The sequence below is a fragment of the Phalacrocorax carbo genome, chromosome 16 (genome assembly GCF_963921805.1).
Source record: "Phalacrocorax carbo chromosome 16, bPhaCar2.1, whole genome shotgun sequence".
NCBI classification, from domain to species: Eukaryota; Metazoa; Chordata; class Aves; order Suliformes; family Phalacrocoracidae; genus Phalacrocorax; species Phalacrocorax carbo.
Genome location: NC_087528.1, coordinates 3,284,541 through 3,310,684, shown reverse-complemented (window position 1 = coordinate 3,310,684; position 26,144 = coordinate 3,284,541). Strand labels below are relative to the sequence as shown.

At 41.8% G+C, this 26,144-nt stretch overlaps 1 protein-coding gene across 2 annotated transcripts in view; it reads left to right on the top strand.

Moving 5' to 3' along the window:
• Positions 1-21,278: 21,278 nt before the first annotated feature.
• CA10 (carbonic anhydrase 10) overlaps positions 21,279-26,144 on the top strand; it is a 207,296-nt gene continuing 202,430 nt past the window's right edge. Inside the window, exons 1-2 of one of the 2 annotated variants that reach the window (XM_064467009.1) lie at positions 21,279-21,432; positions 22,083-22,568. In XM_064467009.1, the coding sequence (XP_064323079.1) occupies positions 22,508-22,568 (61 nt within the window). In that variant the 5' untranslated portion in view covers positions 21,279-21,432; positions 22,083-22,507. Of the gene's footprint in view, positions 21,433-21,522; positions 21,623-22,082; positions 22,569-26,144 lie in introns of those variants that run through there. The other variant, XM_064467010.1, reaches the window with a different exon arrangement.

The following is a 26,144-nucleotide window of genomic DNA, read 5'->3' as shown; positions in this document are numbered from 1 at the left end:
TAATATAATGACATAGCTTGTTCCATTCTTCAATTGCTTGTCACCTGAACTTGGCAGACTTCAGAAGGCCAAAAATGGAGAGAAGGCAGCCAGTAATTACCAGAACCAAACCTACTATCTTACTAGTAGGAGAGGTAGAAAACACAAATTATCAGATATCTATCTACCTACCTACCTATCTCTATATATTTAATTAAATAAAAGGGCTACAGACTAATGACTATATGCTTCTGTTATTATGTCACATCAAAAGTTACTGTAACCACCGGTTTTAAATCAATATTTTTCAAACAACAATAAGGAATATATGTACTGCTTCTGATCCTCCGATCACATTCTTTGTCAGCCGCACTGTCCCCTGTTACCCGAGCATTGCTATATTGACGCTGGATGTGCAGCGCAAATGGGATGAAAGCATTTTGTCATACAAAGATAAAGCAGGGAAGTTTTGTTTTATCTCCTTCCCAGGAACCTGGTAGTTTCTGATAACCAGGTTTATCCTTCTTCAGCAGTTCCACATCTTTCCACGGTTCCTTAACAAATAACGAGGCCAATTATGCAGCACTTTGAAAGTTCATAATCTGCTAGGGGAAGAAATGTTTCCAAATAACATGGAATTATTTAGTTTTCCATATTAGAAAACTGATAGTGTCTGACAGAGGGCTGAGTTTTCAGCTCATATGAGTTGGTAGAGCTGGAACCAGACTGAAGCTGTTGCCATACTTCACCATTGTTTACCACAAGCTATAACTTTATTCACAAGAATAGTTCTTCATAAATACAAGTAGAGAGGCCAAAAAGTTAGATTTAAGGGCCTATTGCCTGTAACGGAGCTCTCTGTGAATAAGAACAAGAGAAAAATAAACAGGGCAGACATTTGGAGCTGGAGAAGAGTGGTAGCAGAGAGTAAATGGCACCTCCCACATTCTCAGCTGTCTACAAGCAATCTGGTTTACCTGTTGCCAGTAAGAAAGTCAGATTATTGCTCTATTAGGACTATCCCTTGCTCTCACACCTTGCCCCCTGCAGAAGTCCTCCAGACATAAGCTACCTCCTCACATGCGTATTAGAAGTACGTGAAAGGGTGGGTGCAAACAGCTACTTTCAGCATCTTTCTGATGGCAGAGATTTTCTCTTTATTGGGAAGATTCCCCAGTATATTTCTTAGATCACTTTAAATGGACTTTGCACTGAGTGATTGCCATTTGCATGACATAAATTTACCTAATAAATTTAAGAATTTGGTGTTGTGTATAAAAAGAGGTGAATCTTCAGAGTGGAATGCTAAAAACTTTATACATATAGATGACAATAAAAGTTAAGCTTGTCAAGTCAAACAGGTCCACAGATGTTACATTCATCTAAGTGACGTGGCAAAATTCACAGAAAATAAGTCCTGCAGATGCTGGAAATGTGATCTGTAAGACGATATTCTTTGACAAGTGGTAAGGGGATTAGAATAAGAAAAATGAGGTTCAGGCAGTTCACTTCAATCCTTCATAGCTTTGTTGAAACTGAAAGTCAAATCAAACTACAAATTCAGCTACTGGCCTTGCAGTTGGATTACTGGGACAGGTACTGAATCCAAGATATAATGATCACAAAATGTTTTTACATGTTTTTACTCATTACCAAGCTCTCTTGAATCTGAGCATCCACTAGTTAAGAATCTACAGGAAAGTGAAGTGTGAGAGAGGACTATGTAGAGAAAGTGGCGTGCTGCTGGTCTCTCATCCTGGCTGAAAATATGTCATACCCATTCTCTAGGCGCCACATCTTAATGACAAATGAGGCGCACTTTGCAACGAGAATAGTCCTCCCATGGCCAAACTGGAAAACTTCCGACATAAGTCATGGCTCTTGCTCTGTTTGTGTGTCTGGGTTTTCCCCTGATGAAAACAAGGTCATGGAGTGGAAAGCAAGACAGAGAGTGTGGAAGCATACCTGGACCTTCAAGCTGCGAGATACTCCCAGGTCCTTCTGTTTAGTTGCAGATATTGATAATGCATCATAACAAGCATTAAAACAATGCATGTATAACTTATGTCTGATAAACTATTTAATATGACTGTACTAGAAACCCAAATTACATGTGGAGAGTTTAAAGTCAGCAGTCCAGATTGTATAATGACAATTAACCTTCTGTGCCTGGGAACAAAGAAAATAGCCTGTGCTAAGGAAGAAACAGCAATGGCATTTACATAATTTACATACATTCCGATTATTTGTAAATCAGGATTGGGAAACAGAAAAGCTATTAGCTCCAGATAGGATCACTGGGCATTTGTGTTTATATCCAACACTTAATTCTGAAGCAATATACATAGGAGTAGGTGGGAGTGAAAGTCATCCATAATTTAAGGAACTAGATGTCATAAAAGTAAAAGAAAGCAATCTTACATTTACAAGAATAAAAGTTCCCCTTCAAATTGTAACCACACAGACACAATTAGTTGTTTTGGTTATATTTGAAAGGATTGTATATTGATGCTGAGTGTTTCCTAAGAAGATTTTTAAATGAACCATGTCTCAGCCTCCTGATTACTTCTCATTGGGATAATTCCAAGAATCACAGTTAGTAAGGGCATACCAAACTTTGTCTGAAAGGGTAATCAGAGCGGAACCGTTTCCCCATTCTGTATAAAGAATGTTTCTTACCTCTCATTGACTGTCCAACATTTGATTTAAAGCAGGAATTTTTCCTCAATTTGATTTGCAAAATACAATTGGCCAGATCAAGAAAGACATTTTATTCTTTCTCATTCCTATGGAAAATTTCAGCCTTTGTACCACCTTCAAATACAGTATCATATTCCTTTTATCAATTCATAATTCAAATAAGGCTTTCTCTATAGGCTTACACTGCGACAATACACATTAGTTAGAGATGTCAATGTATGTTTTATTACAAAAGTCAAACTAGTTTTTATCCATAATTTTCTAAATCTCATTAAAGGTTCTTTCATATTGCAGATAGGATAAAGTAGCACTTTAAACTTTATAAATCTATTTCCGCTAGAACAGGGAATCTATTGCCATCTGTAGTTACAGTATATGACAAAGGAATGCCTTGGGGGTGAGTCTGTTCAAATGCAGATAAGGTGGCCTGCAATGAATCACTGTCCTCTGGAAGTGACTAGCTTGTTAATAAAAGGTCAGAGATCATAGCATCACTATTTCTCCTATTTCTCCAGCAGAAAGAGAAGCAGTGACTGGATTTTCTTTATCGCCTCCTTTTTTTTCTTTTTGCTCCTCACTGAAGTGCTCTCAAGTATCTATTCTTGTTCCCACTGTCTCTGTTTTGCAGATGAGCACTGCCTTTTGAGACAGCACAATTGCACAATATATTCCTAACTAGGTAGGACGACTATAGAATTGGACTGGACAGATTTCAGGCTTCTTTGCAGGATGTGATTCAATTTCACTTTTGTTGTTAAGAACATATATTTCTCAGTAGCACAAAACCTCATTTCTTAAAATTAGGCTAATAGCAAAAGATGTGCCTTGGAGGACATTTCTAATCAGGGATTATCCTCCAGGCCTGTCGATGATGGCAGGTTTATTCCTCTTGACTAATTCCACTGAATTTTCTGAATGAAAATATAATAATGAAAGTTACTCTATGTAACTTACCAATTTATATTTGGCAGTCAGGGTTGTGCTTCCATTTAAAACTTGTTTAGCCTCAGGCTCCAATTCAGTAAAGAACTTAAGATCATGACGAAGTGCTTTGCAGAACCAGTGTTTTGGTGGGTGCCTCTTGGCTCAGCAGTCATTTCACAGCTAAAATTCCATAAACACTAATCAGAGCTAGTAAACTCTTCCATATAAGTTTGTATTTGGCCAGAAGTCTGGGGATACCAGATACATTTTAATCATGATAATTTACCTAGTGAAGTTTGCAGTTAAAGACTCTAGGGCAGCCATTCACGTATTTAGACTGAGAAGCCAGTAAGGCTCTGAGAGCTCTAGCTAGCCAGGAAATATTTCCCAACAGCATAGTATATAATTGGCATAACCCCGTTTAAATTTATCAAATACACTCTAGGGAGCCTGCTCCCAGAATAAAACAACCCAAACCAAATAGAGAATCAGGTCCCAGAGACATTCCTTATTATTGCATTTTACAGCAATTCTTCTTCAAAGTGATCCAAAAGCAGCATGGCTGCAGAAGTCAGACTGATAAATGGAAAACCTTCCCTGAGAAAACTTGGCGACTGACAGATGGGAGAGAAGGGGAGATACAGCAGAGCTGGAATTCCAAATGAAACAGCTGGTCACTGCTTAATGGATTTTATCACAAGTAGAGGATTAGATTTCATTAACCTATCCAGACACAGCAGGTACAATCCACCTGAGCAGAGCAGCACAGTTTATACCGTAGCAGACTTAGGAGATTGTCGAAGTGTTGTGTGGGTCTTGTCCTGATACGAATTTCAGTGAAGAAAGGGAAATAATAAAGGAGAATCTTGAAAGGTGGTTTCTCTCACCTGCTTTTCAATTTCCTTGTTAGAAACTTATATTACATCCCCAGCTCCTCTGACCTCATCCTACCCCTAGAGAAATCTTATGATTTTAAAAGCACCTTTCTAGCCTTGCCATCTATTTATTATGTAAGTAGAGAACATACTCCACACAGTATTTGATGCTTCTGATACCTACGAATTGCTGCCACAGAAGGCCAGCCTTTCAGTCTAGAATGGAATGTAGAGACAACCTTTTATTAAAGCATCCTGTGGTCTCAGTACAACTGTTGGATGAATCAGTTGGAATGGCAGCCCTAGACCCTTTGCAAGACAAAAAGGGTTAACACTATTTTTGGACTGTGTTTCTCCTTTCTTTCTTCAGTTTCCTCTAGCATCTTGAGACATTCCTCTGAATCGATCTATATCGTGTACGACACCACATCCGAGTTTCTTTTGCAGTCATAGCTGAACAAAAGTTGGTGCAAAATTTTAACAGTATGATTTTTGCAGCATTTTCGCCACTTTTGCATAGATGATCGTACCTGTATGAGGGCTAAAGATGTACAGCCAAGTCCAATGAAATTCTCCTACACACAAAATGTTGACTCTGAAATACACATATTTTCCGTAGAGGGTGATATCCCTGCCACTTTACTTACTTAAACTTTTAGAATGTATTCGGAATTCAGAGGAACACGCAATCTACTCCACACTGAACTCAATTCTCATTTACACAATGATCCATTTATACCAGCCTGTCAGCTTAAAGGACCTTTGGAGCAGGAGTAATTACAGTTATGCACACTTCATGGCCCCATTATTCTGACAAAGTGGTGTAAGGAAACTCTGATGCAGAAGAAAATCAGGTCTACTTATTTTTTTAATACCGTGACTTTAATATGGTTGTGTTTTATCTTCAATTCTGTCTATATATCTCAGTGCTCTCCTGTGCTTTTGTGTGTTATTTCTGTTGCTTGATACTATACTCAGCCTTCTTGGAGTATTGCATCTTCAATAAAATATGAGAACGTTAGGGTTGAAGAGTAAGCTCTTAATTCAAGTCACATACTGAGTGACAGGGGAATGAAAGCCTATATGTTTTGAACTTATGCCGTTTTCATCCTTTCAGATGTGCTTCTGGTTCTGCTCTGACTACCGGTCTGTTCTCAGGACTTTGTTTGTCAACAGCAACTCCATACTCACTGCATGGTGGAGATGCTCTTAACAGCTCCTGTGACATTACATATTTCTGAACTTATTTTATTCTCCTTTCTGGTAATATTCCTTGCTTTTGTCCTCCCCAGTTTCAGTAACTCGTAAACTAAATTAAAAAGTTAATTTATCTCTTTTAATAATCTTTCTCCCATAAGCCAGTTACAGAGATCATCCTTGTGCTTGATAGGAAATATTTTGGACTTTTTCAGCATTCACTCCACCATGTTGCATTTTAGAAAGTTCCCTAAAACTGTAAGACAAAATGTAGATGTGCTGGGACAGGCTGTAGGTAACTGTACTAAGGGATCTAGATATCAAGGGACAGGTTCTAGGCAGCCATCTCAGTAGAGCTCTACATCTCCTTGGGATTTTAGGTAACACAGCAGGGGTTCTAGGTAAACATGACAGGGATAACAGATCCATGAGTTCTTGGAAAGCCATGGGGAAATAACGGAAAAGCTCTTCAAAAAATTCTAGAAAGATTCTAGATCAGTGAAATCCTAGAAAAGGTCTGCAGCTAGGAATTATTAAAAGGCTCTGGGGAAATTCTAGAAAGGTTTTAGACAGGGAAAATCCTAGAAAACATGGGGGATTCCCAGAAAGGTTCTACATTAAGGAATTCCTGAAAAAAAAGAGTGGCTAATTCAAAGAAAGTAGCAGGAAATTAATCTCTCTTGTATCTTCTGGAGCAACATACAAAGCCATATCTCCGCTATGCATCTTTAAGGAAAAGGGAAAAGTCATGCAGCAGTGAGACACAAAGGATAAAAGGGGACAGAAGGGTAAATGCAGAAATGAGAATAGTCACCTAATTAGCCGCCTTCACCATCATAAGAGAAGCCCATTAGTTGCAATCATTTTCACAGTGCCTTTCCCAGATCCTTATCTTTCATCACCACAGAATCCCGTTTTCTGTGTTGCTGTGTCTGATACTGCTTTCCAGTCTCTTTGGTGGTGATGAGATGTTTTCCTAAATCTGACAGAAGTGTGGAGGGGGCTTGGATGCACTCTAACCACCAGGTCTTTCATTTGCATCATTTCTGTGTCTAGTTCTTGATGAATATCAGCATAAGTGCTGTGTAACTACTATACTTAATGATTTATAAAATATTAGATCAGTCTTGGTGATGCTGTGGCCAGAAAGAGACCTTTTTTCAAGAACTCTTCTGATGCAAGAAACTTGACTATTGTGTACTCAAAGGCAATGAAGGGGCCTACTTGATGAATCTGAGCTGTCAGCATAAACTATTTAAAAAATAAAAACGTGAGAGAAAGCATCTTGGAGAAAGGATCAAGGAGGAGGCAAGAGAAGCAGGTGTTTTGACTAGCCTTCGCTTGTGGCAGCCTATGTCTCCATGCAGACCTTAAAGTTCCAGGAGGCTAACTGCTACTGAGTGAGCCCCTCTGCACGGCATGCCCCGAAGATCTATGTAATGGCAAGGAGTGTAACTCCTGACATATGACAGAAGTCAACCTGAGGGTACGCATCTCCAGGAGGGAATAAATGTCCCCTAACTGGGGGCCAGCACACCTCCACCAGGTGGTAGATGATTCACAAATTGGAGCATGCCCTATTATCACACCCGTCAGCGTACACCAGTCTACATCACAGCCCCTCCTGGAGGTTCATACAAAGAAGCCCCTACAAAGACAGCTTATCTCTATTTTCACAGGAAATGTCCATGAGTAAGAGCTAACACTGCCAGAAGGCAGAACACACCTCAAGCGTTTGTCAGGGAAATACCGGCCAAAGCAATGGGACTTCCAGTTTCAGCAGAGGAAGCCATATTTCTTAAAGTAGTGTCAAGTGATAGTGGGGTACAACTGTGCTAGACTGTGTACATCAGAGCCTATCACCCAGAAAGAATTTGATGCAGGCAGAAGAAATAAAGCATAGGTGAAAGGACTGCCTCAAACAAGCAGAGCAAAAATGTCATGGTAGCAAAAGTCAGGTTGGTTCTGCAAAGCTGAGCTATTTGATGAAAAAAAATCAAGAGTTCTCTTCCTTCCTATTCACCATTGCTTTCTAAAGAAGTATAAGACCCTGTGCTAGAAGCCTATTAGTAGCAACTGTGATTCGAATATCTGTAGGAAGCAGGATTCAGATTCGAGAACGAAGGGCATGAATTCTACAAGGCATATTCATAGAAACATATTTTTGTGATGCAAATATAATGCATGTGAAAGCTTTGCTCCCAGCAGCATCTAAGGGCTCATATCTGACAATTCTGCTAAAGAACAAGGTAATTAATTATCATGCCAGAAAATATCATAGTCGCACTCCCCTCCTGCAGCTTCTCTACGCAGGCAGTTCCGCACCAGTTGTTCCAGTTGTCCTCATGCAATATTTGACTGTCTGAAAGTGGTCCCCCAAATATAAATTAATATTTCAGATTAAAATTAAAACCTGAATCAAAATGTACCTTTGAAAGGCAACTGTTTAGAAGAGATTTCAGGGTAAAATGGAGTATTAAGCTTAACCCCATACTGCACGAAGAGATAAAAATCTTTTCCTTGGGTCCCAGTTCATTACAGGTTCCCTTTTCCAAAGCTGCATTCTGGGAATGAATTTCCTCCACACAAGGTAGTTGTTTTCTTGGATGCAGCTGTCCACAGAGCGAGAGTTAAGAGGGCACAATATTTTCAGTGGGAGATTTCTGATAACTTACATATATATTTTTTTTTTTTCATTTTATGAGTAAAAAAATCAGATCTGGGCTCATGGAACATTACAGAAATCTCTGTTTTTCACATGTTGGTGGTTCCTTAGTCTGACAGGCCTCAGGTCTCACGTTACATTAAAGTATGCAAACGCTATATGACTTTATAGGTACATCTTTAATACTACTCCACCTGTGAAAGCATGTCTACAAAGTAATCTGGTGAGGAACTGGCAATAAATAAATGAAAAAGAAAAAATTATATTCAGGTTTATCTCCATTAAAGTAATTATAGCTTTTGCACATAGTATATATATTTTACAACTATATCTTAGGTAGTAAAAAAATGCCCTCTTTTCCATGCTCGTTTTACGTGCCCAAGGCTGCATTTGTACAGGCAAAAAAATAAAGCAGCTGTCTATGTTCTTGCCCTGTAACATTATTAGACCATCTAGCATAAGGCAAGAAGACAGTACATTTGATTCAGATTTATATTTCTGGAAATCTGGGGTTTGATGCTGTGTGAAAAATGGGTGTGAGCTTTAGTAATCACAGTGAGCCAGCTCCATTACCCAGTAAGATTTAAGTGCCTAAATGTCTGTATGGATCTGGTTTGTGGTGTGTCCTGAGCACTGTTCTCACAGCTAAACTGCTTCTCAGTGCAGAAAAATCAATAACAATGGCCCTGACTGTAGACATTTCAACAGGATTTTGATCTTCTGGCCATTCCTTCTTAGACTAATAGGAATTTGTAAGGAATTAGCATGTTAATTCCAGAATTTCCTATTGCACTTCAGAGATCTGTCATCTTGAACAACATCTGAGTGTCAAGGCTCTCGTGCTCTACTGTGCTCTACTATCGTAGATATCTATCAGCTAGCAGAAGAGAGGGCTTAGTTCAAAAGATTTGCTACATGGTTCAACTCTCCAAAACAAATTTAGTAATAAAAATATGTTACCAATTCTCTTTCAGAAGGCTATCTACAATGATGAATTTGCAGTTTGCTGAACCACACCATGCATGAAACATTTAATATTTGGGACAAAAGAAAGACAGGAGTGTTGAACAGGAACCAAAGGATTTGGATGCATGAATGGTACCGAAGAATGTATATATTATGGTTACTAAATCCTCTACTGCCTCTTTTTTTTCCCCCAGACTAAATATAGAAGTGTTTCACTTACTGTAGCACTATTAATATACATGGCTAGAATAGCAAGAAGTTACCTCCTGCCTTGGTCTTCCAGTTGCCCCCTTCTTTACCAATTTGTGTCACTACAACTCCGTTCAATTGTTACGGAGCTTTCCCCATAATACTGTGATTTCAAAGTAATTCCTGACTACATCCATAAATTACCAACCACTGCACATGCTCCTGGATCTCCAGGGGAAACTAACCAGCGAGTTTACGTAACAATGCTTTGCACATGGGAAAATGACTGAAACAAATAGATGCAACTTAAACTTGTTGGTCAATTCGTTTTTGTTTTATGTGTCTGAACTGTTCAGCTCAGACAGGACAGCAGTTGCAGGCAGAATTTTCAAGAACTCTCTGCTCCACATCTTAAAGATATCCCTCCTAACCGTGACAGTTACTTTTGCATTAGACATTTATATTGATAAAGGGAGTTGTCTAGTGATCAAGATTCTAAAAAGGATGATTTCTGTATAATATGCAATAACACAGAATATGTTCTACGTGGCATTTCATATAGCAATACTGCCATATAAATACATATTATGAAGCTGTTCTCTTCATGGTGGCAAGCGGTGTTGCAGGAAGAGAGAATGAAATTCACACAATGACAAGATGGTAACACCAAGGAATTCCTAATGAGCGTACAGTAGACACAAGAAACAGATGAGAAAAGCTGGGAAATAAATGCAAAGATAGATTTATTGCAGTGCTAACAGATTGAATGAAATGTGGTGGAAAATGCAACAAATTGGGAAATAAATATTGAACTTCTCAGCTGCTCAGATAGATATGACTAATATTTACAAATTGAGAATGTATGTAATTCAAGTCAGCCAGCAGAAGATAAAATCCTAGAAAAGACAAGGCTTTTAGTAACCTCTTTACCAGTTAGCAGGTGCTCCGATCCCTGAGGTCTTTTGACTGGATCTGCTCACTCATAGACTGCTTTGACTTAGGATTTTACTTAATTTTACATTTTCCTAGGGACTTTTAACATTTTTGTAGTGAAGAGGCAAAGTATGCAAAGGTGATATCATAAACATTTAAGAAATAGAGTTGAACATGCTGTCCCTATAGGAATACAGCAACTTTAATAAACTCATTTATAAATGATTGTCTGTAAAGCTACTGTACAATGCACAAAGAAATCTAATTAATCTAAGTGCTGCAAGTCTACAGCACTTCCACTGTCAGTCAACAGAGCTGCACTATATGATGAAATTATTATGTGTGCTATTTGCTCAATACACAAATTAATTGACATTTTGGATGGTTGCTACCATGATCTCTTTACAGACTGCACTTGAAATAAAGTAAAACACATACCAAATGAAATTAAATCTAACTGAATAATGTAATACTAGCCTCAGTCCATTTCTCCCCAATCAAAGATGTAATAGGTTTTGTAATACTAATTATTAATGACTTGCAATTTGCAGAACAGGTTTTTAACAGTTGCGTTAGGCTACCCACCAGCCTGGAATTTTCAAATTATCTTTTCATTTACTGGGATTACAGATTTTAATACGTGATGAAGTTTCCTTCCAAACTCCTAATGTACTCAGTAAATGTTGGCAATACATGGTTCCTGTATTTTGCACCTGCAGCTCTACTGAGAAATGATTATTTTGATTCTATTCAGTAGCAGGCCACCTAAATAGCACGAACGTCTCTCTAAACCCAAATAAAAGGCCAATGGTTCTGCCAAAAAATATGCAAATTTATCTGAGCAAACTATACACGAATAGTAGGTTGGTGGCTCTTGGTTTTGGTTAAGGTAAGTGTAGAAGAGGTGACTGAGATGAAGAAGTAATAGGAAAGTCCAGAAATAGTGTGGATAAATAACTTTTAAAAATTACTCCCTCTCCCCTCCCTCGCCCATGGGACTTACCTAATCATACCGAAAAACATGCAGCATGTCCTCCATGTCACACAGTGAGCGGCTGCGTGTAGCAGAGATTGGTTGCACCAGAAGATGGCAATCCTCAAGCATTTAAACCTCGGAGACCTCCAGCTCCCCAAAAGGGCATGGCTCTGCAATCATCAATGTCGCTGTCAGACGCAGTTTCCCCTGGTGGCAGAAACACACAAATATGAGTGATCACAAGGTCAGGGCCTAAGACGTCAAAACTTATCCTGATGTACCCGATGTTCTTAATAGTGTCATATGCTTTTTTTCTCAGCAAAGTGCTCTATTGCATGCTGAGCTCAACCAAGGTGCTTACAATCAAATATTTAATTTTAATCATATGCTAAAATACTTTGTTCAATTAAGACTTCTACTGGGGCACAAGTCTTCCCTTACATCTCCAATGCTTAGTTTAGCTTACCACTTATTACCACTTCTATTATTTTAATGAAGAGGAAAAATGTCTTACTATTGCTAATAAAATAATTTGCAATATTATGCATGTTTTTTCCAAACACTTTCCAAGTATTTTGTTTTCTCTGGCCAGACTAGAACTGAAATTCTAGCCTGTATTTGCAACTTACTCACATTAAATAAGTTTTTTTGTTTTAGTGTTATCAAGCACAAGGACAGAAAGCAAACTGTGGGGCCCAGAATGACTTGCTCATGAAGGAGTTAAAGTATTCATCAACAGGAGCACTTTGAGAACACAGGAAATTCTGATCCATCACTTAGCTGTAGGCTTATGTGACATTTACAACAAGCGTGTATATTTTGAGATAGTTGACAATGACATCTTTATGTTTTTGTTATCAAAGCTTCCATCTTACAATCCCCTTTGGTCCTTGGTATTGTTAAAAATGTGCCAGGGTTATGGCTGTTCATACCTTCCCTCTTCTAAGTGGTACAATGATCAGAGAAGAGCAAAGTTTTATGATCCCTTCCAGGTATCTGAAAATGACACTAAATGACGATTATAAAGATTTCTAAAAGTCAGACGAGTCTTATTTTCTTTTTGAGGGCTTGTTCTCATCCTTTTGAATTGTGTTAGATGCCAATTCCTCCACTCTCTTTCTAGAAAAATACAAAGCATAGGTTTCACGTGTCCCATAAATCTACCGATAGCACTAGCTGATCCACCATTGTGGACTTTTTTTTTTTTTTAGTAACAGCTTTTCTTAGGACTTCCATGGTATTTATCTTCAGATCTTACTGCAAGCATTAACTTATATTTTTGCATCCTCGTGAGGAGTATCCCCATTTTACAGAGGAAAACTGAGGGAGATGAAACCAATTTAGAACTAGGCATCAATACAAGTAATTCTTCCTGGAACTTGGAAGATTTAGGGGAAGGAGTTAGGAGAGGTGTAGCTGTACGCTTCTACGGGAGAACTTATCTTGGGCCACATACCTCCGGGACACAGGGCTCTACCCACCCTGGGGACAGTGATGCACAGACACCAATATGATGGATACAAAATGTCCGTCTATTTGGCTGCGTCACACGCTTATATAGCTCTTGCGGTTCCTGTTCCTGCCACTCCTATGGGGAGGAGTCTATCTTTCCGTCACATCCCGTAATCTTCCGGTCGCCGATCCCTGTCTATTCCCCTACAGAGAGGGTTATTTTCTTCTGAACTATTGCAAGTGAACACAAAAGTTCAGTTCACACTCTAGCCGAGGAAGTGCCATTCAGACTGCGGCTATTGCAGTCTGTTGGCTATAAACTGTAGTTGTGCTGGATGAGGCATTGTGCCTCTGGAAGCCTCCTACAAAAAAACCTGAGTGCACGGTCTGTTTTAAGCACATGAATAATTCCATTTGCTGAATTACTTTTGTGATGAAAGTTATCCAGCTGGTGAAGGGATGAATTGAGGCTTAATTCCAAAGAGAATGTGTTAAAAATCAAAGGGTGAAACTCCCATTGACTTTAATGGGAACAAGCTCGGGCTCATAATTGATGCTTTATGGACATTTGCAACATGTGAAAAGTTGCAGGGAACAACATCTAATGCTAAGATAAGCATATTAATCTCTGGTTTCAGAAATCTCATAACTTAACAGATTTTGCCTAAAAAAATACTGGAGAAGTGAGGTATTTTCTTGCAGAATAAAGATCTGTTTCAAGAAAACCTTGATTACAAAATGTTAAAAAAAAATCTGGAGAGAGAGACAAGAGCGATACTACTTAACGAGGATCTTTACTCTTCCTTCTTAATTGCTATTCATAATTGCAGAAAAATACAGCAATATATTTCCCAGAAAAGCAAAATGGTTCATGCATTTGTACAGAAAAACAGCAAACAGAAACAGGCAACAATTTCTCCAAGACTGTGTCTCATTGTCCATGTGTGCACAAACCTAATCAATATCCTCACACAAAGAAGCCAGGAAATGTGACTTTTTTTTCCTAGAGATACATCCTTTAGGTTCAAGCACAAAGCTCAGGAGAGAACAACTTCTAATGAGTTCCTGCGCTCCTCCCTGGGCAGCATGCAGAAAATGATGTATGCTCAGAGTTTACCTCTTTCCTACCAAATGCCCTGGTGGCAAATCTTAGCACAACGGGAAGAGTGCTCTGCAAGCAGATACCTATTACATGCTAGCAGGAGCATGAGTTCCCAACTCAATCCACTCTGAGAGCAGCATAGCCTGAAAATTTACAGCATAGTTGCCTTGGCTCACACATACATAATATTAATCTGATATTGCAATCGCCATTACTCTATGTGGCATAAGAAATTATATTAAACAGGCACCAGGTGACAACTACCTGTCAAAATCTGTAATGAGGAACCAGTAATAACCATATCAGAATAACTTTCAAGGTGTGTGTTCTTTTCTTTTAGATTGAGATTACAAAGAATCCTCAATATCAAAAACTATATATTGCATTTGATCTTTTAATTATTTCAAACTTTCAAGAGAGAAGGACAGAGGCAGAACAACAGAAAGCAGGAAGTTCTCTTCCCTGCTTTGTAGCTACTGCAGGTGGCTTTAGAAATAGTCAGAAACATAGGGTGACACGCTGAGGTACATGACAGTAACTTTGTCTCCCTTTCACCACGCAAAGTTGCCTTGAATGCAGCAGAAATGGTCTTGCATGGATTCTGCGGCAAGGTCTAATTGCAAGCACTGTGCTAAACCAGCCCACCTGTGATTGTTAGGCCAAGCATGTTGATAAACATAAGGGGACACAGAAGAAGCATCAGTGCAGACCAGACACCCCTCTTTGCCAGAATGACCCTGCTGGAACACCAGGAGTTTGGCACAACTTACATCAGTCTAGAGTCTCTGAATTCAGTCGAAGCTGAAAGCGAGATTAAAAGAATGTCCCTTCTCATCACCCACCATTCTTGGACTACACTGCACTCAGTTATTGCAAAAACAAATGCCCCTCCAATTCCTGTTCTTTTTAATTATTTTTAACAGGCAAGTTCACTAACATACTTCCGGCTGTGGGAAATAAGAATATGAGGACTGGAATCACTGCACCACCCAAAGTCAATTTTATCTGCTGAGTTTGATACTAGCAAAAAAAATCAGTTTTCCCACTCTAGATGCCTACTCAGAAAAACCTAATTCTGTGGGCGCAAAGCTGCCAAGACTCGCCAAGAACCTACTGAGGTTTATTCAGGAACTGCAAGATAGCATGACGTTTTAAACACTTTTGTGAGTAATTTCTCACTTCCAGAAAAGCTAAATCACTGCAGTTTACATATGTCTTTTTGAATTAGAAGAATGTTATTTCACAAATACTTGATGCCTTAACACTGTTTGCTGGAGTTCAGACATGAAAAAGCCATTTCGACTGAAAATAAGTCTTTATGATAATTAGTAGACTGACTCACAAGAAGAACACACTGGTTGACTTAATAGTTAACTGCCAGTCATTTTCCTTGTTCCTTTGCTGGGGGTGTTTTTAACTTCAGATAAACTGCATCATTACCTCTACTTCAGTAAGATCTAAATTCCATCTCAGTTTTAATAAAGACCATCAATACAAGAAAAGAATTACCTTAATGTCCGTTGCACTGATGGATCCTTAGTGGCTGTATTTTTACAATGATATGTTAAATTTTTTATCAGTTTCCTTAGTGAGGTCAGCAGTATTTATAAGCACTGAAGATATTCTCAGAAAATACAAGAAAGCACGACAGTAACAATATATGGAACAGGAGAACTAGAAATTAAAAGGCAATATTATCGCTCAGTAGTTATAGTTACACTCTCAGCAACTCACCTGTTGCTAGTGCCTTTCTAATATTAACTTCCCTAACCTCTGAACCAAGAAGGTACTTAAGCATTTTTGTAATTTTGGTGGGGTTATCTAAAAGCTTAAAATGAGACACATGACAATTAATAACTCTTGAGGCAAAGGGAATCTCCATCCAGCAAGACTTTACCCATGATCAGAATGAGATTCCAGTGCAACTGCTCTTTAGGCGACCCTAGAAATGCCCTTTCTGGAGTAAAACTCACAGGCTTACAACATAAGTCTGCTCTCTCATCTTTCATCACCAGGTAAGTCCCAAAGGTGCTTTGCAAGAGACTGTAAAAATCTGCAGAATTTCATTTTTATCTTGAGGCATTGTAACTTCTAATTTCTTGAAGTCAGACTGGGGGGTACAGACAATTTGCCTCATTATAATTGCTATTTGATGCATATACTTTCATCATAAGGACCAGCATTCCACAAGATGATGCTAGTGACTGCTTAACTGACTTAGGACACAAGGAAAAGGAATGAAGCTGTGTCAGGGGAAGTTCAGATGGGACATTAGGAAAAGTTTCTTCGCTGAGAGCATGGTCAGTCACTGGAACAGCCTCCCCAGGGAAGCAGTCACAGCACCAAGCCTGTCAGAGTTCAAGGAACGTCTGGACGACACCCTTAGTCATATGATTTAGTCCTGTGAGAGCAGGGAGTCGGACTCGATGATCCTTATGGGTCCTTTCCAACTTGAGATACTCTGATTCTATGACTATGAGGATCAGGTTCAGGCATAGACAAAGAGGGACTTTTTATGGGCAGCAGGCTGCTCACGATGAGGAAATCCCAACAATGCTAAAGCGGAGCCTTTTGAGCCCCACCCTCCTTGGTCGACTGGGACCACCAACGCAGCATGCCCCACGCATCGACAGAGCTGAGCAAGGGAGGACTGGAAGCTGGCTGAGTCCTGGGCTGCCTCCCCACATGCCAGCCAGTGGTGTTACATAGCTTCAAAGGAGCTGGGCACTCGTGAACCATTCTTGCTCTTGAAGCAGCAAAAGTCATTATTGCCTTTCTTACTGCAAATTATTAACCTGGTCTTACTGAACTCCTTGCTGAATTGTAGCCTGTTGTATAAATGCAAGATAATGAGATACAGGCAGGTTGTCAGCAGCCACATAGTCAATGTCGGCACAATGAGGACTATAAATTCTTTCCGGATCCCATACTTATTCCCTGAGATTAGAGTCCCTAAAACAGGAAATAAATAAGTACCAAAGGTTTGAATAGACAAATTTTTACTTCTTATTTTAAAAGAAATATGTATGCAATTGTTTATCATAACTTCAAATGTTTGCATGGAATGCACAGAACTTTTCTGGTAGGTTTTTGCAATTTATTATGATATTTTACTGCCTCACCTGAAGTTACTTGGAACTTGCATGGAAGGGCATTCAAATGTACAATCTAAACACAAAAGGCCTTTTTGTCTTCTACAAACACTTCAGTTAACTGCAATAAAAAACAACTTGTGCAAGTTCCACCTGGAATATTAGTGCAAATATAGAATAAACTTAAGACAAGGAGGAACAGCGTCATATTTATGTGGTTTATGACAGCAAGGTTCAATGCTATCACTATGATAATTTATTCCAAGCACTTTCATTTCAATAGCAGCTAGGCTCCAGTTCTGGTAAACAGACTGGTAAAGTTCCCTTAGCTGGACACTAACAGACTGCTGGTTTTGGATGATCCTCAAACCCCCATTTGGATTTGGAGACCCTTGAGCTTCCTTCTACCTGAGCGAACCGCAACACTGGTCCCTTCTTTGATTTTGTTTTAACATTGATTTTGGTTCATGCTTACATCCTAGGCTGTTCCCAGTGGCAATTCGGAAGCTGACTCACAAGTTCTTCCATCCTCCCTGCCATGGGGCCAGCAGCCCCTGGGACGGGGGAAAACAAGTAAGAGCAGGAACTGTTCCAGCTCTGCCGGCTTAATTGCTGGAAACATGCCAGAAGCTTCAGACAACTTCAATAGCAAGCCTTTGCTGATCTGACTTATTTTGACAGAAATGAGCTAGGGAGCGCACAGGCAAGCTGCTGTACCAGATCAGTGGGAACCTTGAGCAGCACAGTAGTGATGAATGGCAGCAACCTCTTCCATCAACGCAGGGTAAACCACAGTTCAAGCCATTTTGCTCAGAAGTTGCCCAGCTAAAAACACTTTCTACAACTGATCTTTTATGATCCAAGCTAATTTTGAGTCAAATAAGTCAAAATGCTGGCTCCTCTGAGGAGGTACGAATCTTAATTCTGCTTTACTGCATTGGAATGTGTTATGTTGGTATAAAAACCTTTAAGCATGTGGATTTTTAAGTGCTTTTTGAACTCTGTTCACATAGCTAACCCAAAAAGTCTATCTCTGTAAATCTGGCCTGAAGAAACTAGGTGTCCAGCTTCTAGTTAATATGGTACATACTCTTAACTCTGACAGAAATCTCAGCCACAGCTTCTAGACAGTAAAATCCTCACAATCCTCACAATTAAAATATATAAACATGCTTCAGAGACCTGTCTAAAACCACTTTGCAGTCATCAGACCTCTTGATTTTAGTGAGTTACAGAAGGAGTTTTGAATGGAAACTCACACAATAAAAAACTGATGCTTCAACCAGCATTTTTGTCTGTTTTGAACTTAAAACTACACCAATGTACACAGGAGAGGTATGTTCTGCTTCTACCCCAAATACACCCTACTATATTAAACCATTTCCCTTGGGATCAAATACACCGTGCCAAATTCTACAGTGAAAGCCTGATCCAAAACTCATCAAAGTCTGCAGAAATATTCCAATTGATTTCAGTGGGCTTTGGAATAGGCCCATATTGACGTCCATTCAACTTTATTGAACTAAGCTTTCCTGTGGAGCTGCAGCAGCCAATATGGCCATAATGAATTCAAAACCAAGCTTTAAGGCCGCTGCCAGTCAAATAACACCACAGCAAGTAAATGACAGCAGAATGAACTCATTATTACTTATCTCGATTTTAAAAATTGCATGTTTGCTGAGCTCACTACTGTATTTTCCAGGTGAAGAAAACTTTCAGTTTGCCTTTGATCCCTCATATTTTTCAGACTGCGTCACAAAATACTTATTTATCACAGGCCACTGAAATAAGTATAAGGTTTACATGAGGACGATAAACATGCCACACTAAAAGGATGCATAAAATTTAATACATTTGGGACTTCTGGCTATCTGCTAGCAGCCAACATCAACCACCTCATTTTTTCCTGCCATTAAACTCATATTAATAAGTTCCACAGGCATCAACAGGAGTTAAACATGAGGTTGCTGTTTAGGATTTGGCATTCTCTCTTGTCTCAAACCAATTCTTTGCTGGCTTAATGGACAATACACCTTTTTATGACAGGTCACCTCACTTGGTTGAGACATTCATTTTCCCACATGTAATGCCATAATTTCAAGGAGACTAGTTTAGGAGCAAGGATGTCTGTGTAAACATAAGCATAAAAGATAAGGGTCTCTGTGAGTTTATTATGTTCTGGATGAGGACAATATTGTAAGAAATGAGTTGGGAAAGCCCAAAGGAGAATTTATGGGCAAATCCGTGGCAAACATTCATCTATGTGAGTAAAGGAGTTTACTAAACATCAATGGAAACATTTACTGACCGCTTCCTAAAGCGTGCTTAAATACATCTAGACTACAGCTAGAGGAAGCCACTCATGTGTTTTATGATACCAGAGTAAGAGATATTAACCTGGATTTTAAAAAGGCAGGAGGGAATTGCATATGCTAGTCTGCATGACTCTGGAAACACAGAACACTCAACAGACAAGGTCTCAGTTTCAGTAATAGCTGTTTCTTCTGCTGATTTGAGCCTTCATTTGATAACGTGATCTTAAAGGAATGACTTCGAAGGGCTCCCTGCTGCCCTTAATTCATTAACTTTTCACGAACCAGATACAAATCATATTTCAACCTCTTTAAAAATCTATACTAGTTTGGTGCTTCTGGACAACTCATTCAGTGCCCAAAGGCATATAATATAATGGCATACCTGATAAATGCCTGCTCACCCGCAGGCTGCCTTAGTTCCCTAAATCCTATGCATTTCATTTTGCCCAAGAGGGATAATTCTCAATTGCCTGAATTTAAGTATTCAAATGACACTTAGCATTCAGCAATCCTATCATGGAAAGAAATCCCTCTTGCTGCACAGTCCACCGTTTAATGAAAATCCATCAAAAAAATATGGCAATTCTTTAAGTTAAGTCATTTGTCCCTAAAGCCTTGCATGACTGCGCCTCGTGTCCAGCCTCGCTGTTCTCACTGGGCAGATGATGGCAATGAGTTTGTTAAAATCCTGAGTCTCTGTAACCCATGAGGAGACGGAGTAAACATCAGCAGAGACTGCTGCAGTGCAAAAAGCACTTACACTGCCCTGAGAACTAGCAAAATGAATAAAAGAATCACATTGACTAAGTGCCTGCAGTCCAATTCTGCCTTTCATATACTGATGATTTTGTCCCATCCAGTTGCTCTGAAGCACTCAAGAAATCTGATCTACAGCAATTAAATACCGTTAGGATGAGTTGAAACACATGACTCCTACACATTTCTCAAAGCTGATGAAAATAACAACCTAGCCTGTGGTTTCTTCTCTTAAAGATCCTCGCCTTCCCCATTCAGAGATCCAGGCGTCCTCATTTTGCTAGAATCCAGACAAAGGTGCATTTTACAAGTATGCCCTAGGCTGGAGAACTGTTTATAAACCAACCTATGTTCAATCTATTATGCATGCATCCCCCGCCGGAGCATCGGTAATGTGACCTCTGCACACCTGCCAGGAGCTGGGATCTTAGCTTGAAGCCCAAAGCACCTCTCTCCCTCCCCCTTCCCTCTGCCTTACACCGATCAATGAAGGCATCCGCAGTCGGAGCAGTTGCAGGATCACCTTTTCACACCTGCCCTGAGCCGGGATTTTCGTTTGCAGCCCAAAGCCCCCGTCCCCCTCCTTCCTTCGTGACAGACCGAGCCCCCTCCCAGGGTGCTGCGGCCCGGGCCAGCCCCCTGCCCACCTACCGCGCCGCGCAGCTCCCCAGCCCGCAGCCCCTCGGCTCTGCCACGCTGCCTGTCCGCGGAAAGGAAAGCTTGGGCGCACGGAGGCGACCCCGACCGCCAGGTGCACGTTTTGGGGGGCAGGGAGGCAAATTGGAACCGCATTTTAAACCAAGTGAGCAGCAGCTTCTGGAATGTGCCTGAGCAGGCAGCCAGCCGCGGCGGCAGCGCGGGAGGGAGGGGTTTCCTTTCGCCCCCCGCCCAGTTCCCGCCGGCCCGGTCCCAGCCGCAGACCCCCCTGCCGCGGTGCGGCCCCGCCGCCGCCCGCCCAGGCACCGCCTCCGCGCCGGAGCCCGCGGCCGTGCGCGCCGCCGCGCCCAGCCCCGCCGTGCCCGCGCTGCCGCCCGCAGCGCCCCGCCGCTCCCCGCAACAGCCCGCAGCGCCCCGCCGCTCCGTCTCCTACTCGGGGAAATGGCGAAATAGTGGGACTTGGGGAGGGGGAGGAGGAGGAGAAGGAGGAGGGTGGGGGCAGTCGGCGGGAGATGGTCCCTCGGTACCGCTGAGGCGGGGGTAGGTGGCTGCAGCAGGCGGCTCGGAGCTTGACCTCGATTTGGTTTTGGGGCTGCTGGCGGGAGTGGCAAATCCGATGAGCTGAAAAAAATAAAAAAGCAGGAGGATTTGGGGGTAAGTAAGAAATTGCCCCAAAACTGACACTGCTTTTTTCTTTTTTTTTTTTTTTTCTTTTGGGGGGGGGAGGAATCTCTGCAGAAGTACGGTGGTTGGCGGAACGCAATTAGATCGCACTGCAGATCGGACCTCGCTAACTCTCGGCTGTATCCCCCTGTTGCCCTCCCTACCACCAAAACCGCGAGAAGTTTGTGTTTGTTTTTCTTCTTGTTTAAATAAGTTTTAAAATACTGGCGTTCGTAGCGCAGCCGGCCGGCGATGCGCGCACGCCCCGCTGCCTGCGGGCTCTGGGCTTGTGCGGCTCGGCTTGGGAGGGACGAGCGGCAGCGGGACGCAGCCCCCCGATGCTGCCCCCCCTCCCGGGGCGCTGTGCGGGGCCGGGGCCGGGTGCGGAGCCGGGGGGCGGCGGGGCCATCCCGGCCGGGGAAGGGCAGCTCCGTGCGCGGGGCAAGCACGACCCCTGCAGTCGCCGGGCGGAGGAGCCGCCTGGGCTCGCCGCGAATTGCAGAAGCCCCGGCAGGGCGGGAGGGAGCCGGCTGCAGCTACGTGCTCCGCGCCGCGGAGGTGCGGGGGTGGGGGTGTGGGGGGGTGTGTGTGTGCGGGAACGCGTTGCAGCGGGTATTAATCTCTTCCCGCTCCTTTTACAGCAGCAGGAGGGGAAACCCCCTCCTTCCGGCGCCCGCCTGCCCCCGGCATGCCGGCACTGCCCGCCGAGACGTGCGGAGTTTGGGGTTAACTTGCGGCTGGCCGCCCTGGAAGAGGGACTCCCCGGACCGGAGCAGCTGGGGTTTGCTGTCTATGTCGTGTTGGGAAATCTGGTGGATTTTTTTCTCACTCGTGGAGGAAGAGCCCGGTGCTGGCAGTTGGCTTCGTGGTCTTTTTTGGAGGGCGAAGGAAGGGAAGGGATCGCGCTTGAGCCGTGAAGAGAGAGAGCTCGGACATGTGTTGTCAGCACATCTGGGGAATACAGTCTGCAAGTCCGAAAGGAAATTTGCTGGGATCGTTCAAACTGCGATATTGATCTTTGTTATTTTTTTTCGCCGAGGGATGCACTTGGCATGAGAATCGGAGGATGGAAATTGTTTGGGAGGTGCTTTTTCTTCTGCAAGCGAATTTCATCGTCTGCATTTCAGGTACGCAGCTAGCACAGAAAGGGCGGGGGTTGGGGGGGATGTGTGTGTGTGTGGAGAAATACCATTCAGGGTTCCCGGGCTCCCCCTCAGCAAGGGGCAAGAGGTACACCCTCTTGTTAAATTCCAAATCAAAACAGTACTTGAAAAATACATGAAGGGTGTATTGCAAGTGGGTTGTGACAGAAATCAACAAACATCATTTCCCCCCCCCCCCCTTAATCCCGATACCTGTGTAGTAATTTTGATGCACTGATTGCAATAAATAATCACAGTGTACTGATTAAGCAGATGCTTATCATTCCTAATGTAGCTGATTGTGATAATTAATCGCAACGTTGCGGTAATCCCAGAATTTCAGAGCTCCTGAAGTTCTTAAACTCAGCTGATATGTAGATCTTAAGGTCTGCGGTTCATTGGCGGAGTTGTCTTGTTTGGCTGCCACAGTTCAGGGTCTGCAAAGGAAGCAATGACACTGGAGAACGTGCCTCTGCTTTTAAAAGGAGCTTTACTGTGGCCATGCTCTGAAAATGAATTTTTTTAAAAAAAGAAAGAAAATAGTCCCGTTCAAAGAACTCCTTGGTGGCAGGGATTCCAGCTTTGGGCTTCTCGTTTTAAGCTTGCAAAGATCTCTCTCTTCTCCAGTATGTAGAAGTCAGGTAATTTCAGTTGTCACCAGAGCTTGTCCAATTAATGAATAGGCACGGCCAGGTGTCTAGCGTAAAGGATTGGAACAATTTATTCTTGGGGAAAACACTCCCTTCTACTGCAAAAGCCCTGGCTGCCTGGTTAATTTGTCACGTCAGTCATGCTGGAATAATTATGTTGCAGGAGGCAGGAGTGGGGAGGTGGCCAGTTTTCTAGTTTGGGACACTTCAGGGAGCCCCATGGGGATCCAGGCTGCCTGCGTCTCCTGCTGTTCCGCTGCTCTGCAGGCTGCTTCTGCCCTCAAGTCATTGCGTAAGTCTGGAAATGGGAACGCAAGCAGCACAGGCAAGGCACGGCACTGCAGGGGGGAGGCAGGGGTCCTGGCGGACACCTCAGCGTCCAGCCTGGAGGTGCTTCGGTGGAGAGAGAGCTCCAAAGCTCACTTGGGACTGTGCAGCCATCGATGGGCCTGGGCCCACTCCCCGCCAGCAGCCCCGGCAGCATCTCACCCTGGCAGCACCAGCCCCCGCTGTGCCTTCTGCAGCGCTTCCTGACGGATCCTCCCTTACAGCCCTCGGTCTGGCGACGCTTACGCTGGCATTTGGGGTGGCAGTGTTCATTTGTATTGCCTGCACCTGCCCCAAAACTTTACTCCTGAGCAAATAGCGTTGCTGTCGGCCCATGGGGTACATCAGCCCTTCTTTTATCCCTGCAGACCTGCACTGTCTGCTGCCAGGCCCCCTGGTGACGCCGGCAGCACCCCAGGCTGACCTTCCACTTGTGCCCATTGGTACCATCGGAATAATTCATCCTCTCGTTCTTCAGAACAGCAAAACCTGCTGCCTCTTGTCGTTTAAATCTCACACTTATCTATTTAGCTCAGCGTGATATGCCACCTGTCCGGTTCCCTTCAAATTAGGTACTTGTTAAAGTATCACAGTGAGAATGGAAAAATGAAGCTCATAGCTTTCTTGGCCATTCTGACAGTAATATCCTGCGACAGAAAGAAGCTGTCCCATTCTGTGCAGGTCCTTATGGCACATATTCAGCTGCCAGTGTTTCCTGATCTCCCCCCTTCCTTTCCTCATCCTCAAACATAGGAACCCAGGCTTCTGAAACCGATAGTGCAATCAGTCCTGCAGGGGCTCTCATCGCACTCCCTCTAGCACCGAGAACAGACTGATAGCCATCTCCGTTTTCTTTTTCTCTTTTTTTGTTCTTTTTGGGGGAATAAAGTGAATAAATGAATGGTGGGGTTCTTTTGCTGCATGGTTAAACCTGTGGTTTCAAATAATTTTAAGCACACGGAGGATGTGTGCATGCATTTTAGGCTTTCTTTTTTTCTTCCTAGGGATGGTTGGGGTTTGGTGGTTGTTTTTTTTTTTTTTTTTTGAATCCTTAGGATTTGTCATCTTGGTAAAAGGGATTAAGATCTGTAGATCTCTGGCTGGCACTAATGCTTTGTATCTTTCCTCTGTCATGCTTTCTACACTATGTTTTGTAGCATATTATCTAGCTGGGCTGTCTGGATAACAGTGTAAGTAAGGGAAGGTGTAATGAAGCCTGTTCAGGTTTGCCTCAACACTGGGTTCCAGAAACTGTATTTTTAGCACTTCAGCACTGGTCGTTCATTCAACATGTCACATAAAAACCCCACTAGTTGAGCACACTGCTGCACGTTACAGGGATGTGATTTAAAGAATGTGGTGCTATTATTTGTCTTCTTTTTCTTTCTTATTAAGTCAGTCCTTTCAGCAATGAAGATACAAGACCAGTCTTCTGTGCCATGGATCTTTCCTGAACATGAGCAAACGCTTGATTCATGTCTGTCTAAACCTGTGATGGCCCTCCTACTAATTCCAGTGGTTATTTGGATTAGGGCCTGTTAAGGGCTGCTGTTCAAAGGGATGATGTCAGTCACTGAATTGAATAGGCTATTAAGTCAGCTTATCGTTATTAGTAAACTTACTTATTAAACATAGGTTCAGTGTTATGTCACATTGTCTTTTGCTGTGTATTTACGTGACGTTTACATATAAATTATGCTGAAAGTAGCACTTACACAGTGTTTCTTAAATAATGAAGTTATACAGTTGGCTTTTTGATGTGTCTCGCATGAATTTTTGTGAGATTTAGTGTATGGAAAGTAATTTCATCTATTAAAAAGAGAGATATATTTTCAAAATATTTTATACTTAACATATTTTTTATCAGTCTGTTACCTGTGTGTATGATAGGTTGCTTGGTTGGGAAGAAATTATATTGAGATTTAGGAATAATTTTCTCTTTAATTACTGGCCCTTCTGTTTGGGAAAGAATTTACCTGTGAACTTTGTAAACTGAATATTTTTGTTTTCTTGGCATACTGAATTAAGGCTTCTGCTACTTGAAATTGCTTGTTTGAAAGGAGACTCTAGCTTCTTTGTGAAGATGCAAATGAGAAATAACAGATTGAAGGACCAAGAAAACAATTTCTATCCTTTAGAAAGAAGTGAAAGCCCTCTCTTTCCTTTTAAGTCACAATGCATATTTATTCCTTTGAGTTGTAGTCTCTGAGGAAAAATAGTCATGATTTGCATTACGACTTTTGAGGTTTTGTTCCTTTTGATGATACTAGAGTGTAGAAGGAACACAGGGTAGTGGAAGTAAAGATGTCCTGTACATAGAATGCTGAAATAAGACCTCTCTGGTTGTTGTTCCTTTGAAGATGCAGATAATCGTGGCACAGGGATTTTACTGCTTATATAGAAAGAGGATCGTAGTTGTTGGTATGATGTCAAAAATTTCCTTCCTTGGTAATAATACCACCAAAGATTAATTGGTATCAGTGTTCTCAGGTGGGGTGGTGTTGATCCATAATGGCTGCCACCTTTGCCTACATATTCATTTGTATAAACCATGAGCAATTTTTTTGTGATTCTAGATACTAAC